The following is a 17,710-nucleotide window of genomic DNA, read 5'->3' on the forward strand; positions in this document are numbered from 1 at the left end:
CACTCCACCCACTAATAAACTATCGACCCCCCCCCACCCCACTCCACCTCCTTGTCAAGCCCCATCATAATATTGTAGAATACAGATTACCACACAGCAGCTAGCAAACAATATGATTCACCTCTCAACTGGGGGGATAATTATAATAATTAATAATTTTGCCATTTAGCAGACGCTTTTATCCAAAGCGACTTACAATTACGAATTACAGGGACATTCCCCCTGGAGTAACTGAGGGCTAAGTGCCTTACCCAAGGGCACACTAGTAGTGGTGTGGCTTCAGGCGGGATTTGAACTCACAACCTTCCGATCCCAAGTCCAACTCACTATCCACTAGACCACCACTACCCCCCAATGATGAATCAGGGAGGTCCTATATAACAACAACACCAGTCCTGTACAATAGTCACTTATGGTATCACTTTAAATGGGGATTTGACCATTGTAAAAAAAAAAAAAAAAACGAACAATGGCCAAATCCCTACTAAAAGGGATTTCATGTGGTTTTGTCCCACCACTGCAGTAACAATATTGTACAAAGGAGACCACATACAATTGCTGAAATCATCTCTCAACAGCTATGTTGTTTGTACATTGTGACAAATCCATAGGTTTGACATGGCCTATTCGTAAGCTACCAGTCATAGGGCAGACAGAGACATCCTCTGAGGGCGAGCACACGACGATGCTCTGCTCTCTAATGATCGTCAATAATCATTATGTCAGTCTCCTGCTAAAGATTCATGGCTATGTAAATCAGCAGTGAGTCCCAGTCCAGTGATAACAAGATAACAAAGTCAAAATGTCTTTAACATTTTCCACCACAGCACACCAGTAGTCAATCACTTACTAGCTGATAAGACATCTGGAATCGGAGGCAGAGACCACACAGCAGTTCAACAGGACAGCATGTGGCACACACACACACACACGCACACGCACACGCACACGCACACGCACACACACACACGCACACGCACACGCACACACGCACACGCACACACACATACACACACACTCACAAATACACACACAGTCAGTCAGGTTAGAGACCATAGGCTACTCTGTCTCTGTTTCTCTGTCTCTGTCTCTCTGTCCGTCTGTCCGTCTGTCTCTCTCGCTCTCTCTCTCTCATTCTCTCTCCAATGGAGAAGTACTTCAGCTATGATGACTCTGTTCTCTCCAACGGCCGAAGATCAGTTGAACTGAAAAGGAGGAACGGTGTAATCAAACCAACAAGTTCTGGTCTGGCGGTCCCACCTAGAACTATGTCTGTGTCCCAAAAACGGTAGGCTCTCTGTAAGTGTGTGTCTTTCTGTCTGTGTCTGTGTGTGTGTGTGTGTGTGTGTGTGTGTGTGTGTGTCTACAGGACAGGTGCAGGAGGAGTAGAAAACACCAAAACGTGCAGAAATGTTTCAGTGTTAAACGCTATGATTTTTTGCAAGTCAGTTTTTCTTCACAGTTTCATATCTACATGAATATGAAATCAACAGTTTCATATCTTCCAAGATTATCACCATCCGTTTATCTCTGAGTATAATTTGTTATTTAACAAATCAAGACTAGATAGTCTTTCAGGTGCCAATGGGCAGGGCACCATTCGAATACCAAAGAGAACAGTTAGCTATTCAAAGGATTTCAAAAGAAGTGTATTTGTGTTTCAAAGTGCAGTGCCATTTCTGTTTGCACACAACTGAAGGGGCTTTAGCTTATCTGTTGTTGGTAAATAGGCCAACACAGCTACAAGGCGTACAGGATAACACATTATGTGGGTCGTATAAACAACTATTCAAAAGATCAAATGTTCATAAAATGTACCTTTTTATAGCCTTAATACTATTTAATATAATATAATATAAAATACTAATAATTGATATAGATTATGATGTACAGTACATGCAGTGTTTGAATTCAGATAATAACCTAATAGAATAATGTAGATTACAAAAGGTGAGACCAATGCCCAGATAAAGTGCATCACCAACAATACAATATTACATTCAGTGTCTAAACATGGGAGAAAGAAGGGAAATAATAGACGTTGACCCAGTACACGATAATAGACTAGTACCATACTAATATTATTGCCCCAGGCCACATTGGTGACGTAGGCTGTTACCTGAGCCCCTGGTCAGGCCGCCCTCTCGGTGGCGGAGAGAGAGAGCGAGAAGGAGGGCAGGTGAGAAAACAAGTCTTCAGAGCCTTCTCCCTGCTGTCACCGGGCCGGTCGGCAATGTCCTACGAAGCGAGCGAACGGTAATGACCGACCAACAGTCTCAGAACCAGCGACCGAGGAAGTTAGAGAATGTGCAATAAGAAGTATTAGGGAGATGATTGTAAGTGTTCGTCGAATACATTTATCCGAATGTCCACTCACCATGGAGTCTATGTGAGTACAAGTAAAAAAAAAAAAAAGCAACAGGCAAAAAGGCTGGGCTATTTATTTATTTATTTATTTATTGTTTGCTTGTTTGTTTTTGTAATTGGATACAGCATGGCGTTAACATGTAACAACATCACCTGATCGTTTTGGAATGACCGTATTGTTGTTGTTTAAATATATCTGACTCACTACTTTATTATGATTTATAAACGCCTTATTTATACAGTTCCGACGTTGAACATGTAGGCGAGGAGAGGAGGAACGGGAGACCGTCCCCTGAACAGCCCCCGGCGATGGACACCGAACCGGAGATCCCAGGGAGGCGGAAAGCAGGACTTGTGAGGCACGTCTCTCTCTAGGGAACAAAACGGTGTTTTCCACAGTTGGCCGACATATCACTTTCCACAACTTTATTACACTTGACTTCACTATTAGACTTTGGACGTTTGAAAGCAATGTACAGCAAATACTGTTAATGCTGGAATAGGCTACTGCAGCATATTCTATGGCGCTTGTGACCTATTTTTGTGTTTTGAGAGCAATGTTGTCATTATATATAGCCTACTCTATATAGTTTTCTTTTTATAGATCACAGACGTTTGACCCCTCACTACTCTCACAAATACAAAGTGATGGTCAGACCAAGCTGGAGAGGAAGAAGTCTCACTATAGTCAGGTTAGTATAAAAAAATAAAATAAAATAAAAATAATAATAACAACTTTTTATTTGTATAGCGCTTTTCCTGCAAACGTTGCAGCTCAAAGTGCTCCAATCATTATATAATCATCATTTAATTATTTAGTCATTTAAAGGTACTATTAAAAAGATGGCTTTTTAGTCTTGACTTGAACATGTTTGCTGAGGTTGCATCCCTAATGTAAGCTGGCAGTGCATTCCACAATTTGGGTGCATAAAATGAGAATGCAACCTCACCAAATCTCTTCTTTTGTACTATTATGGATGTGACCTTTGAATTCAACCCTTTGAACAGAAGATCAAGTACTTTACTCTAAGTGTAATTTAATGATATAATTAACTTCAATTGCTTACTACTAGTAAAAATAGTTTGTCTCATTCCAGCTCTCCAAGACCAATTCCCAGTATCACAAAACCTTCAAAGAGATCAGTAATGATGAACTCGTGAGACAGAGTAAGCACATACTGTATACACAAACTCTTTCTCAGTAAAAATGACTGAGGTTTTGGTTTTGGTCTTCTCAAGGCCTCGTACAACAATAGGCCTAGTGATTGTGAGCAGGAGGAGAGTGCGAGTGTAGCCTTTTGCTGTTGAAATGTGCTCAGCGCAGTGTTTCCTCTCAATGGCTTCTTTCTTCCCCAAGGTTACACCTGTGCCTTGCAGAAAGACATGCTTTACCAGGGACGGCTGTTTTTCTCTGACAACTGGATCTGTTTCCACTCAAAAGTCTTTGGCAAAGACACCAAGGTAGGGTCAACTGGATGGCCAGACATAGCCATCTGGTACTGTACAATCATCATCTTATTGCAAATTGATTGAATATATTTAGCTGCAAGGAGGAAATGGGGGCAGGGTTTCAGCTTTTAAACACAGTATGACACAGCCCATATCCCTGTTTAGTATGTTCTGGAGAATTAAAAGTAAAAAACCTCAGTGTTCATTTAGTGTTCGACTGTCTGTCAGTACCCCCAGTTTGAGAGAATTAAAAGTAAAAAACCTCAGTGTTCATTTAGTGTCCGACTGTCTGTCAGTACCCCAGTTTGAGAGATGCAATACCACTCATTCATGTCTGTTTGCAATACTATGATACATTTGAGCAAATGTTTAACTGTTCCCCCCATTTTAACTGTTCAAGGTAGAGGATAAGACTGTTTGTTTGACATATTAATGCTCTACTCACACTAATGCACTAATGCTGTTTGTTTTTCTTCTCTTTTACCAGATTGCCATACCAGTGGTCTCGGTGACTCATATTAAGAAATCCAAAACTGCCATCTTAGTGCCAAATGCACTTGTCATTGCCACCACCCATGACAGGGTAAAGACACCTGTTATGAGTAATAACATTACCCAGTACATCTATAATCACAGACTGTTTGAGTGGCATGTGATATTGTCCTGTCACAGTTGTGACTAAACTTGTTTTTTATGTTTTTTGTTTTTTTCAGCATGTGTTTTGTTCGTTCCTCTCACGAGACACAACCTATAAATTCTTGATGTCTGTGTGCGTCCATTTGGAGGTGGGTCAAGTTGCTACGCTGTGATTCTCTCCATTGTCTGTTGCGACATTTTACTTTGTGCTGTCAGTCAGTGTTCCCCAGGGGTGTGTGTGTGTGTGTGTGTGTGTGTGTGTGTGTGTGGGGGGGGGGGTAGAGGCGTCATGTCTTGTCATGCCCTTGAATAACAACGCACTTAGCCCTAAGTTACTGCAGGGAGACTGTCCCTGTGATCTCTAATTGTAGGTTGCTTCGGATGAAAGTGTCTGCTAAATGGTAAAAATGCTAATGTCATGTCACAATCATGTCTCAAGTGACTTCTTTCCATAGCTGTACATGTACAGTATTGCCACCAGGGAAGGCTGGTGGAGGTAGAAATCAGAGGACGGGCCCAATGCCCAATTCTACCTTCCCAGCCTCCACTGGTGTCTAACTGTATTGCCACTAACAGCAGGGTTATGAGCGTGCAGGGTTCTCCCCAAGATTCTTTAACAAGGTGGCGCCGGATTGCAATGTCATGACTGACTCGCGTTTATTCATGTCAGAACACGAAAAAATAGGCCCTAAAATAGGCCCTATTCCAATAGGCCCTTAAAACAGGCACTAAAGCTCCTCTAAAGAGATCCTCTAAAGTGCTGAATTACTTGAGGAACATAAACGTTTTTCACTTTCGCATTTAACAGCGATCTCTTCGGCGATCGAACACAAGTTACTCTATCATGACTGAATATCCGTTTATTTGCCCTGAAACGTTGACATAGTGGAGGAGCCACTAAGTCGACAGGGTGGTGCAACATTCTTTGGGAAGAACCCGGACTCCTGTAACCTGAGACTGAGTGTGTCTTCAGTAACATGCTGTGTTTCAGGAGAAGAGTCCAGGGAACAGCCCCATCCCTTCATCGGCAGAGAACAGCTTCAGAGCTGAACGACCATCACACCTTCCTCTGGTCAGTGGGAACACACGCACACACACACGCACACGCACATGCACACGCACACACACAAACACACACACACACACACACACGCACACGCACATGCACACACACACACACACACACACACACAAACACACGCACACGCACACACACAAACCCCCCAAACCAACCACCCACCCACAGCACACCATCTACAGAGAACAGCATCCTCCTGTCAGTCAGAGTGTAACCTCTGTCTCCCTGTTGGGTGTCAGTCAGTCCGTAACCTCTGTCCCTCTGCTGGGTGACCCCAGACCTTCCAGGGTGACTTCTGTGACCTGGATGGAGCCGTGAGGCAGAGGAGAGAGGACATGGAGGAGAGCAGCAGCTCTGACTCCCAGTCTCCCGACTACGAGAAGATAGCAGGTTAGACCTCATCCTCCTGTTCCTTGTTGTTAATAATAATAATAACATAATAATACAAATATTAAATAATGATGATAATAATAATAATAAATAATGATGATAATAATAATAATAATAAGAATAAATAATGATAATAAGAATAAGAATAAGAATAAGAATAACATAATAAGAATAAGAATACAATAATAATAATAATTATTATTATTATTATAATGCTAATAACAACAACAATAATAATAATAATAGTAATAATAATAATAATAATAATAATAATAATATAATAATAACTTACATTTATATAGCGCCTTTCACAAACCCAAGTTCGCTTTGGGAATGGGACAAACAGAACAGAGCCAGAGAGACAAAACACACAAAACAATAAACAAATAAACAATAAACAAACAACAAGAAAGAATGAACTAAAAAGCTGACATGCAGACTACGGGTTGAATGCAATGGTGAATAGGTGGGTTTTAAGGGCAGCTTTGAAAATGTCCAGGGTTGGAGAGTCACAGCTATCCTTGGGTAGAGAGTTCCAGAGGGTGGGGGCTGCCACACTGGAGGCTCTGTACCCGAAGGTCCGGAGTTTGGCACTGGGTTGGATGAGGAGGCCCGTGTTAGAGGACCTCAGAGTTCTGGATGGGGTGTAGTGGTGGAGGAGATCGGAGAGGTACTGGGGGGCCAGGCCGTGGAGGGATTTGTAGGTGAGCAGGAGGAGTTTAAATGCGATGCGGTGTTTGACCGGGAGCCAGTGCAGACGGGCGAGGATGGGGGTGATGTGGGGGCCAGGGCTGGGTGCGGGTGAGAACCCTGGCAGCGGAGTTATGCACGTACTGGAGCCAGTCCAACTCGGTGTCTGGTAACCCGGACAGGACTCCATTACAATAGTGATAGTCCAAGCGGGAGGAGATGAAGGCATGGATGAGGGTCTCTGTGACTGGGTCTGACAGAGATGACTGGAGTCTGGAGATGTTAAGAGAATGGAGATCATGAAGACAATAACGACGTGTGTTTGATGCCCCGATTCCATTCCATGCATTAAAATGAGCCCCGACCTCCGATTTCTACCTCCACCTCCCCTGTGACAGTGTCGACTAGGAGAAGATAGCAGGTTTGACCTCATCCTCCGTCAACTGTTTGTTGTTGTTGTTAAGAGAATAGTGATGAAGGAAGTCCTCTTTTTTTATCATAACATGTGACCACGCGTGTTTTTGTTTGTTACATGTTGGTTACACATGATTGACGACATGCTTAAAGCCTTGCATCGTATATCATTGGGGGGTAGACAAAATATATTGCATTGTGAAACTAACATTCACAGTGCATGGGGGAGGCTGGTGGCGATAGAAACATCAACATGTGTGTTTGATACCCGATTCCATTCCGAGCATTAAAATGGGCCCGTCCTCCGATTTCTACCTCCACCAGCCTCCCCTTGTGACAGTGTCTTCCCCCTCACGTCTTCCTAGAGTTCCCAGACCTCCCTCCTACGTTCCTGGAGGTGTCGAAGCACGGGGAGGTTCCTGTCCTGCCCGAGGTCAACGTCCAGCCCCCCACAGAGCAGCAGGAGACATACAGCAACGGTACCCAGCCCCTCTACACTCACACTACCCTACCCAGCCCCTCTACACTCACACTACCCTACCCCAGCCCCTCTACACTCACACTACCCTACCCTACCCAGTCCCTCTACACTCACACTACCCTACCCTGCCCCTCTACACTCACACTACCCTACCCTACCCAGTCCCTCTACACTCACACTACCCTACCCTACCCAGCCCCCCTACACTCACACTACCCTACCCTGCCCCTCTACACTCACACTACCCTACCCTACCCAGTCCCTCTACACTCACACTACCCTCTACCCAGCCCCTCTACACACACACTACCCTCTACCCAGCCCCTCTACACTCACACTACCCTGCCCTAGCCCCTCTACACTCACACTACCCTCCCCTAGCCCCTCTACACTCACACTACCCTACCCTAGCCCCTCTACACTCACACTACCCTCTACCCAGCCCCTCTACACTCACACTACCCTCTACCCTAGCCCCTCTACACTCACACTACCCTACCCTAGCCCCTCTACACTCACACTACCCTCTACCCAGCCCCTCTACACTCACACTACCCTACCCAGTCCCTCTACACTCACACTACCCTACCCAGCCCCTCTACCCTCACACTACCCTACCCTAGCCCCTCTACACTCACACTACCCTACCCAGCCCCTCTACACTCACACTACCCTACCCAGCCCCTCTACACTCACACTACCCTCCCCTAGCCCCTCTACACTCACACTACCCTCTACCCAGCTCCTCTACACTCACACTACCCTACCCTACCCAGCCCCTCTACATTCACACTACCCTACCCAGCCCCTCTACACTCACACTACCCTACCCCGCCCCTCTACACTCACACTACCCTACCCAGCCCCTCTACACTCACCCTACCCTACCCTACCCAGCCCCTCTACACTCACACTACCCTCACTGGTACAATAATAATATGTGACAGAAGCTGGTGAAAGCGGGGAACAAGTCAGCAACCAATCAAAATGATTTTATTCCGAAAAATGTAAATAAATGTAAACGTTGACACACTCCCCATTGCATTGCAATATTTGTTTTGGCTTGACTGGCGAGTACGTAAATCGATTTTCAACAATGTTCAGAATAAAAGTCTGAACGTTTGGTCGGTTGCTGACCCGCTTTCACCAGCTGCTGTCACATATACACTCACAGAGTCACAGCATACTCATTGGAACAATAATGTACACGAGGAGGTAAGAGGACCGCTGTGCCACCGTGTCCACTTGGCCCAACTGACAAAATGTAAACATTTCAGAGCAAATCAAACAGATATTTTAGTGATGATAACTACTGTACTGTATCTTTGGTCGGAAATACATTGTTGTTAAAAGCTCAAATGAAAGTATGCACATTATTACGTTCCTCGGTTAATTCAGCGTTTTAGTCGTTTATTTTTTCATTTCTCTGTGACATCACAATGCCTGTGTTCTCTTCTCTGTGACGTCACAATGCCTGTGTTTTTCTTTTCTTTTTTTGCGTTTTGACATGAATAAACGCAAGTCGTTTTTTTTAGAATGCAACCCAGTTCACCTTGCTTAGAGATCCTGGGGAGAACCCAGTACAGAGTCAGAGTATACCCTCTGGTACATTCATGTACACTCACACACTACATGCGCTCATATTATGATAAAGTACCTGGCTGGATTAGATGTCTTCTGGGGCTACAGGGTGTGTAGTCAGTTTTGCTGCGTGTGTCTAGTCTAGGCAAATCTAATGTACCGAGGTACTATATATATATATATATATATATATATATATATATATATATATATATATATATATATATACAGTAATGGTGCATTTAAGTGCTCCCCGGAAACTCTTAACTTCCATCCAGATTTAGTGTAGCATTCAGGATAGAAGCTCCCTGTTGGCTAATTCTGAGATATCTGAGATCTCAGAGGTACACGAGTTGCTGAGTCAGAAATCTGCAAGTTTTCTTTTTCTTGAAAGGACTAGGGGAAAAACAGACACATCAAAGTGTGATGATTTGATGCTGGATGGACTTTTACCTTATTGCAGGTTCAGCCAAACCAGAAGATCTTGTATATGACCTGAGAACTCTGAAGCCTGTGTCCCTGAATACCCTCCTGTTCATCTACTTATTCTTGTGAGTTAACTCCCCCCACCCCTTTAAAAACACACACACACACACACACACACACACACACACACACACACACACACGCACACACACACACACACACACACACACACACACACACACGCACGCGCACACACACACACACACACACACACACACACACACACGCACACACTTTTTTCCCACTTTAACTAGAGCTACCGGAGCTATTCTGCATGGAATGTTATTACTGTAACGTATGATTAAATTGAGATTTGATTGACTAATTAATTTGATTGATTGATTGATTTGATATGTTGTGTTTGCAGAGTGTGTGTCCTAGTGTTGTCTTCGTGTTACATGGCCTTGAAGATCGTGTCTCTGGAGCAGAGGTTGACCACTCTAGGGTCCATGACAGAGTTCTCCCACCACGAGTAAGGTCATAGGTCATAGGTCACATACAGTGCTGCGTATTACCCTCAACTCACCTCAACTTATTCCACACACCTGACTACTACTAAGTTTACACTACACTGACAATTAGTTTGGATATTCATGTGTAGTATACATATTTAAATGAGGTTATGGACGGCAAACTTGATCCCTTCAAAGATGTGTTTTTTCGGAGCTCCTTTGTCAAAGCATGACGTCCAGAACCTTGTTTCTTTATACGTATTCCACAGAGTGAGCACCCCTCCAGTGGCCCAACTGAAACAGAAAAACTCTTGAGTTCTGAGCACCAGCACTTTTCAGTAACACACTCTGACTTCTCTTCCAGAAATGTGTTTCTGAGAGCCAACTCAGAGGTGAACGCTGAGATCTACTCTGAACTCTCCCTCAACCTCATAAAATTGGAAAAGGTAGGTAGATTTAGCATTTTTTTTCATAAGAGCCATTTATCTTATCTGACACACACACACACACACACACACACACACACACACGCACATACACACACAAAATCATACACACACACACACACACACAATCATACACACACACACACACACTTATACACAATCATGCACACACATACACACACTCACACAAATGTTTTTTTAATGCATTTTTACCTTTTGTTTCCATTGATGCGAAATCACGTTCTTCACACGGTGTTGTCACGGAGACGACCTAGAGCTTCTTTAACACAAGGGCAGGGTTGTTTTTCTTGATCAAACATTTATAGTAAGGGATCTGAGGCAGAGCAGAGGGGTAAGACGAGCCCATCTTTTAGGGATGTGTCTGTCTGCCTGGCGCTTTTTTAAACATGCCTCGATCGACATATTGTCGTTTGACAAAAATCAAACGTGGCATTGCTCTCGCCTTGTCGTAGAGACGGTCTATGACGGCGTCAGCGACGTAAGGAAGTTCAGAAGGTGCGAGAACGACACCCAATCAACAGTGTCGACTAGACATCATTTCTGCCGATCGACAGCTGTCCGCAAAGCATAAATTAACCCTGAGTGTAGCATTTCTCAACAGTATAGTCATCGCCTCCTACTGTAAAATGAAGAAGCTGTATATAGCTAGTTGATAGGATGCGTTTTTCATTGTGCACTTGTAAAATAATCAAGTCGTAACATCTAAACTGTTGACACTCAGCCAAACACTGGCTCACCCTCTCTGTCTTATCCTCTGCCATTCTCTAACTTGCAGCATGTAACTTGACCAGTGACCAGTATAGAACATGGGTCAATAGGTCATCTCCTTATGGAGCGTAGTTAGATAGTTGGGAGGACCCTTCCGGGTCAAGGTAGACTCAACGGGGCCTTGTCAATGAGTGTTGTGATTTGTGATGGACAGATGATTGCTTGGTCATCAACTATCGCCTATAAGTGGTACTGTCTAGAATACATACTGTGTGCGTTCTGTCTCCCTGTGACTGAGCACACCCGACGTCGTAATAAACTTGTATCTTAATTGTCTACCTTGAGCAATCTCTAATTACTTTTGGTACCAACGATCTCGGCCACCACCCATCATCAGGAAACCATCATATCACTAGTATATAGGACAATTGGCCCATTCACATTATATAAATAGAATGGATTTCTATTCTATGACTATGCTCACATTCCCTGTGTTCTCTTCTCTGTGACGTCACATTCCCTGTGTTCTCTTCTCTGTGACGTCACAATGCCTGTGTTCTCTTCTCTGTGACGTCACAATGCCTGTGTTCTCTTCTCTGTGACGTCACAATGCCTGTGTTCTCTTCTCTGTGACGTCACAATGCCTGTGTTCTCTTCTCTGTGACATCACAATGCCTGTGTTCTCTTCTCTGTGACATCACAATGCCTGTGTTCTCTTCTCTGTGACATCACAATGCCCGTGTTCTCTTCTCTGTGACGTCACAATGCCTGTGTTCTCTTCTCAGTGACATCACAATGCCTGTGTTCTCTTCTCTGTGACATCACAATGCCTGTGTTCTCTTCTCTGTGACATCACAATGCCTGTGTTCTCTTCTCTGTGACGTCACAATGCCTGTGTTCTCTTCTCTGTGACGTCACAATGCCTGTGTTCTCTTCTCTGTGACATCACAATGCCTGTGTTCTCTTCTCTGTGACATCACAATGTCTGTGTTCTCTTCTCAGTGACATCACAATGCCTGTGTTCTCTTCTCAGTGACATCACAATGCCTGTGTTCTCTTCTCTGTGACGTCACAATGCCTGTGTTCTCTTCTCTGTGACATCACAATGCCTGTGTTCTCTTCTCTGTGACATCACAATGCCTGTGTTCTCTTCTCTGTGACATCACAATGCCTGTGTTCTCTTCTCAGTGACATCACAATGCCTGTGTTCTCTTCTCTGTGACATCACAATGCCTGTGTTCTCTTCTCTGTGACGTCACAATGCCTGTGTTCTCTGCCTCCTCAGGTCCAGAGGAACCTCCAGAGGCTGCTGGAGGAGGCTGAATGAGGACAGGTCACAGAAGAGCCATTTACCTTATCTGACACACACACACACACACACACACACACACACGCACACACACACACACACACACACGCACACACACATACACATACACATACACACACACACACACACACTGTCTAGGCTTCTGGTTAGCCGAAGCTATGGCACTGCTGGACGGTGCGGACCAAGACCTCGTTTGAAATCAGATGTTGTTCTTACTGTACATATTCCCATGGTTCAACGTCGGCCATGTTCTTTGATGCGACAGCAAACGTTCTCACCATTTCAATCTAGCAGCAAACTGTCTGGAGGTAGAAATCGGAGGACAGGCTCATTGTAATGCATGAATGGAATGATAAACGTTCCTCATTCCGTTCCCCTCATAATTAGAGGTATGATCTATACAGAGTCATTACACATCATCATTCATTCATCATTACAACGAGCCTGTCCTCCGATTTCTACCTCCACCAGCCTCCCTCACGCATCTACTGCTGTGAGTTGACCTGAACATTTTCCTGCTCAGATGAAGTCAGCTCTGTTAGCTCCTTGTCTAATATGGCAGATGGCAAGCAGTGAGCGTGTGTCATTATTTACCGTCCTAATTAATTATTAAGCTGTGTGTGACACAGTAAACCATCAAATAAAGATGTGGTGGAACATGGCCCAGACCTGAGGGGGAGTACTAGTAGAGTTTTTGATTGACAGGTGTTTTGTCGACGGGGGGGGAGGGGGCAGCGGAGTTTCTGAATGACGGGTGGTAGCTTGCGCTACATCGACGCTATAAGTTTGGCGCCCTCTAGCGGTTGTGGCCCTGAACTACCGCTAGATAGAGTGTTTATGCCAGCGGCCGGCCCGGGAAGAAGGCAAGGCCTCAGGCTCTGACTCACTGCGCAACGTTTTGGCACTCAGATGGGATCAGCACTCGAGTTGAGGGGGGATGAGAGGGGGTGGCCTATTGAGTAAAATACTGTGGGCGAGGGGGCACGCACACATGCAATGACATTTTTACCAAGTCACTGACACTGAAGTCACTGACGCTGTGGGGATGCTAAAATTGTCCCCATATGATAAAATCCACCATCCCCCCCCTGACTTTCTTTTACAACTTGAGTACTGGATGGGATGTACTACCAAGACAAAACATCTCATTGTTTTTTATCTCATTGTCTCCATCCCTCCGTATCTTCAATGTTTATTGTACCTTTTTGCTTAACCTTCCATGTTTAACTTTGTGTGGGAAAGACAAAAAACAGGTGCAATTTCCACCATGGCACAAATACTTAGTGAATCATGTGAATCTCTGTGTTAAAGTATTGTTGTTTTGCTCTGGAATAGCTGAAAGTTATACAACTGTGTCACAATTCAATCGATCAAGTCACCGTATTTGTCAACAGGCTGAAAGGTTACGGTTATGGTGCTGTCATTTTAGTAGGGGGAGATTCAACTTCAGATTGTGGCTTTTATTTTTGCGAGAAAGAAACTCTTTCTCACTTCAATAAAGAAAATAAACATACATTGTTGTGGTATATGTATACACTTGATGACAGATGTCACATTTGTACATTACATTATGTTCATGAACAGTATGAGCAACACTTTGAAAACCAAACCATTGTCATGTATTGTACATTACTATTATACCTGCTGTGGTATTGATGTGCTCTTCTGATTTAGATGACTTATTATTATAAGCTTGTTTTACTCTATTTGTTTGTAAACTGTAAACACACATTTAACACTAGAACAGCCGTGCCTTTTTTACCTACTAAAAGAGCCGCCTCTTTACAATGCTCAAGCTGCTATTTACACACAACGACCACTAGTTGGCCTGCCTGAAAAACTGCAAAATAGCTTTATACTAGCTTATCCTGATGTGATTTTGAAAATGGAAGGATACTGGGTGGTAGAACGCACATATCTAGGAAAAGTCATGAAAGGAGCGTCCTGAAATTTGATCGACTGCAAAGATGAACTTCTTTTTACTCACAGGGGTCAAATGTCCCCTGATGGCTGATTAAGTGTTAATAGCTCCAAAACATGGTTACGACTATCATTTTGAACTCATGCATTGTCAGTCCATGCATCCACACAGTAGCTCCATCTAGGCTAGGGATTTGAGAGTGGTTCTCCAGCGTGGTTCCATTTCTCCAGCCCCATCCCTCAGCGGTAGCAGGGTGTCCGCTTTGAATCCCAGATTGTCCCCCCCCCCCCCCATTTCCCAGTCGGCCTCCTCCGTGTATAGGCCTCCTACCTGCTGTTGTGTTTGTGAGGCGATCAGGCTTAGATTACACACCACCCAGCCTTTGTTGGCTGTAACCCTACCTTGTTCCCATCATGCTTTGCCAAGTTTCTACGGTAGCCTTTATTGTCAACAAACATGGCTGAAGACACATCAGCGAACATAACCGTCCACGGGTGAGCAGATCACAATACACCTACTTTCTAACTACGTCATAAACCCACGACCTTATTGTTGCTGGTTATACGAATATCTGTTCAATAATTTAGTCTGTTGAACATCATTAGTCTGTGAGCAGCAGATTCATGCATTTTAGTCTAGGGTTTGGTTGAATCTCTGTCTGGGGAAGCCATCCCAATGTGTCTTATATGTTTTTTATAAGCCTCATAACCTCATAGTGTTATCTAACAAGCTTTCCTTTTTTCTATAGTTGTTTTATTTATTGATTTTTCACCATAGGATGAGTCGGTACAATGAGTAGAACAGAAAATGGCAATTTTGGCTAGTACATCAAAAGATGGCTGACATGGAATTGTAATACAGAGGCGGCGCCATAGCAACTAAGAAAGCTCATCATTTGAACTGAACATTCCGATGTCAGTTGAGTTGTTTTTATTTGGTTGTAAACTAAAACCTCCTGGAAGACCGAAAGACGGCTGCCAGTACAACCACCATGAATGGGGTCTCTATCTGTTCTACTCATTCCCTTTCTCTGGTCTTTATAACGTTATATAATGTTTCCCAGTCCTACCCTCTCCCACGCTCCGGAGTTCTCCAGAAACCATCCAATGATCCCTAAACTCTACGTGATGCCCTGGAGGCAGGACATGAAGAACCAGAGACTTTTACTAAAGGTGAGATAACCCTTCAGAGGAGCATCTTTGGCCATAAAGTGACCAATTGCAGACCAGAGGGATCGCTTTGTTATGTTATCAAATGTGACACGGTCTGGTGAAAAGGTCTGCAAAAGGTCGTGCAGATGACTTCTGAAGAAAAACAAGCTTCTTTAAAAAAGAGAAGAAAAAAGTGTTTTTCGTATTATTTTCATATTACGAAATATGGACTGCGTGATCATCTAATTATGTGTAGTTATGTGTTTTTAGCATGTTGATGTGATGTGCTAAACATGCAGTTAGATGTTCATAGCGATACCTTCTTAGCTGCTAGCTACCAGCAGCTGTTTTGCGTGTGTCTTGATTCAGTTTCTCTGGTATTTGGCTTGAGGTGTACCAACATTCAAATAAGCATACTATCTTCTTCAACTATTTTCAATGTATGACACCTCATTTGAAAGCTTACAATCTGCACTTTCCTAATCTGGAAAAAAACAGAAAATGACCTTGCTCTACTTGAGGACTTTTTCACCAGACCCTGTCACAAATAGTCCCCAAAAAGTGCAAACGCCACCCATTCAACATGCTAGACAGGCTAAATCAGGCACGCCTCAAGTTTGAAAAACGAATGTACTGTTCTGACCCAGGTCCATGTCTGTGCTTTCCCTCTGTGCTGTCTGTCAGAACGCAGCGCTGGCGGGGGTACCCCACGGTCCCCAGGAGGAGAGCCTGTGTCTGGAGCACCGGGAGCGGCTGTGTCACGGCCAGGACAGAACCAGCCTATCAGCGTCCTTCGCCGCGTTCAACCCAGAGCAGACAGGCCTCACCGCCCACAATGCATCTGAGTTCTCCAGGTACAACAGCTCAGTGGTCACCACGCGCCAGCTCTACCAACAACGCTGAGAGCACCCGGAACCTTCTAACAACGCTCAGAGAACCTAGAACCTTCTATAGCAACAACCCTGATAGAACCTAGAAGCTTCTATAGCAACGGCCCTGATAGAACCTAGAACCTTCTATAGCAACGACCCTGATAGAACCTACAACCTGCTATAGCAACGACCCTGATAGAACCTCCAACCTGCTATAGCAACTACCCTGATAGAACCTACAACCTTCCATAGCAACGACCCTGATAGAACATACAAACATCTATGACCCTGAGAGAACCTGGTTCAACGTTCTGTAGCAACCACCTTGAGAGGAACGACAAACTTCTGAATGAGGGTGGAATGTCTTTCAATAAACACGTGTACGGTCCTATATCTGCTTTTTATCCTAGATCCTATCCTATATTTATCTCAACTGTACTTTGGAGATGATTAATGAATGTTACACTATTTAATTTTGTAACTATTTCACATATCAGAAATATTGAAAATTGTTTTTATATGAAAGGCTGCATATATTATGCTCTTTTAATTATCAAAATAATGGATAAAAAAAGGGATTAAAAATGGATTGAAATTCTTATGATAGTCACTGCGTGTGTGTGTATGTGTGTGTGTGTGTGTGTGTGTGTGTGTGTGTGTGTGTGTGTGTGTACGTGCAAGTGTGCGCGCGTGTGTGTGTTTACATGCAAGTGCGAGTGTGTGTGTGTGTGTGTGTGTGTGTGTGCAAGTTCGAGTGTGTGTGTGTGTGTGTGCATGCGTACATGCGTGTTTCACTGGCACAGTGTTGCCCAGCCTCCCCAGGAGGCGTCTGTAGGGCTAGAAGAATGTGTCAGGCTACTGTGAAGGGCAAGCCACACACACACACACACACACACACACACACAGACACACAGACACACACACACACACACACACACCTACACACACTCACACACACACACCTACACACAGCAGCCAGACAGAACATTTACAGACAACCCTACCAGGTGACGCCACCTCAGGGACCTCTTATGCAACGTGGAGGGGGAAGAGGAAGGCACAGGGAGAGAACGGAGACATAGGGAGAACTCAACGCCGCGAAAGGAGGATCCATCCTGCTCTTCTGTTCTTTACGGACACTCACGGACGCTCCCCATGAGAGCCAGCACCCTCCGTGGCGAACCCTAACACCCAGAGGCTTCGTGGGCTAATGCTAACATCCAGCTCGCCTCGCCTC

At 44.3% G+C, this 17,710-nt stretch overlaps 2 protein-coding genes across 4 annotated transcripts; both read left to right on the plus strand.

Moving 5' to 3' along the window:
• Positions 1-1,037: 1,037 nt before the first annotated feature.
• Positions 1,038-13,202, plus strand: gramd2b (GRAM domain containing 2B). Of its 3 annotated transcripts, none has more exons than XM_080532097.1 (14): positions 1,038-1,299; positions 2,610-2,726; positions 2,972-3,059; positions 3,465-3,534; positions 3,725-3,828; positions 4,304-4,399; positions 4,530-4,601; positions 5,444-5,524; positions 5,809-5,920; positions 7,390-7,503; positions 9,550-9,637; positions 9,940-10,044; positions 10,389-10,470; positions 12,485-13,202. In XM_080532097.1, exons 2-14 carry the CDS (start codon positions 2,677-2,679, stop codon positions 12,524-12,526), a joined length of 1,104 nt encoding a protein of 367 aa, XP_080388223.1. In that variant the 5' UTR covers positions 1,038-1,299; positions 2,610-2,676; the 3' UTR covers positions 12,527-13,202. The 3 variants fall into 3 exon arrangements, with proteins under 3 accessions (XP_080388223.1, XP_080388221.1, XP_080388222.1); XM_080532095.1 differs by having other exon boundaries at positions 1,038-1,288; XM_080532096.1 differs by lacking the exon at positions 1,038-1,299 and adding an exon at positions 1,614-2,389.
• Positions 13,203-13,335: 133 nt separating this feature from the next.
• On the plus strand, positions 13,336-16,611 carry LOC308158468 (sperm-associated microtubule inner protein 10-like). Its single transcript, XM_080532098.1, has 2 exons — positions 13,336-15,622; positions 16,286-16,611. Exons 1-2 carry the CDS (start codon positions 15,503-15,505, stop codon positions 16,502-16,504), a joined length of 339 nt encoding a protein of 112 aa, XP_080388224.1. The 5' UTR covers positions 13,336-15,502; the 3' UTR covers positions 16,505-16,611.
• The last annotated feature ends 1,099 nt before the right edge of the window (positions 16,612-17,710 follow it).

This window comes from Nansenia antarctica (assembly GCF_963989245.1).
Source record: "Nansenia antarctica genome assembly, chromosome: 5".
Classification (NCBI taxonomy): domain Eukaryota; kingdom Metazoa; phylum Chordata; class Actinopteri; order Argentiniformes; family Microstomatidae; genus Nansenia; species Nansenia antarctica.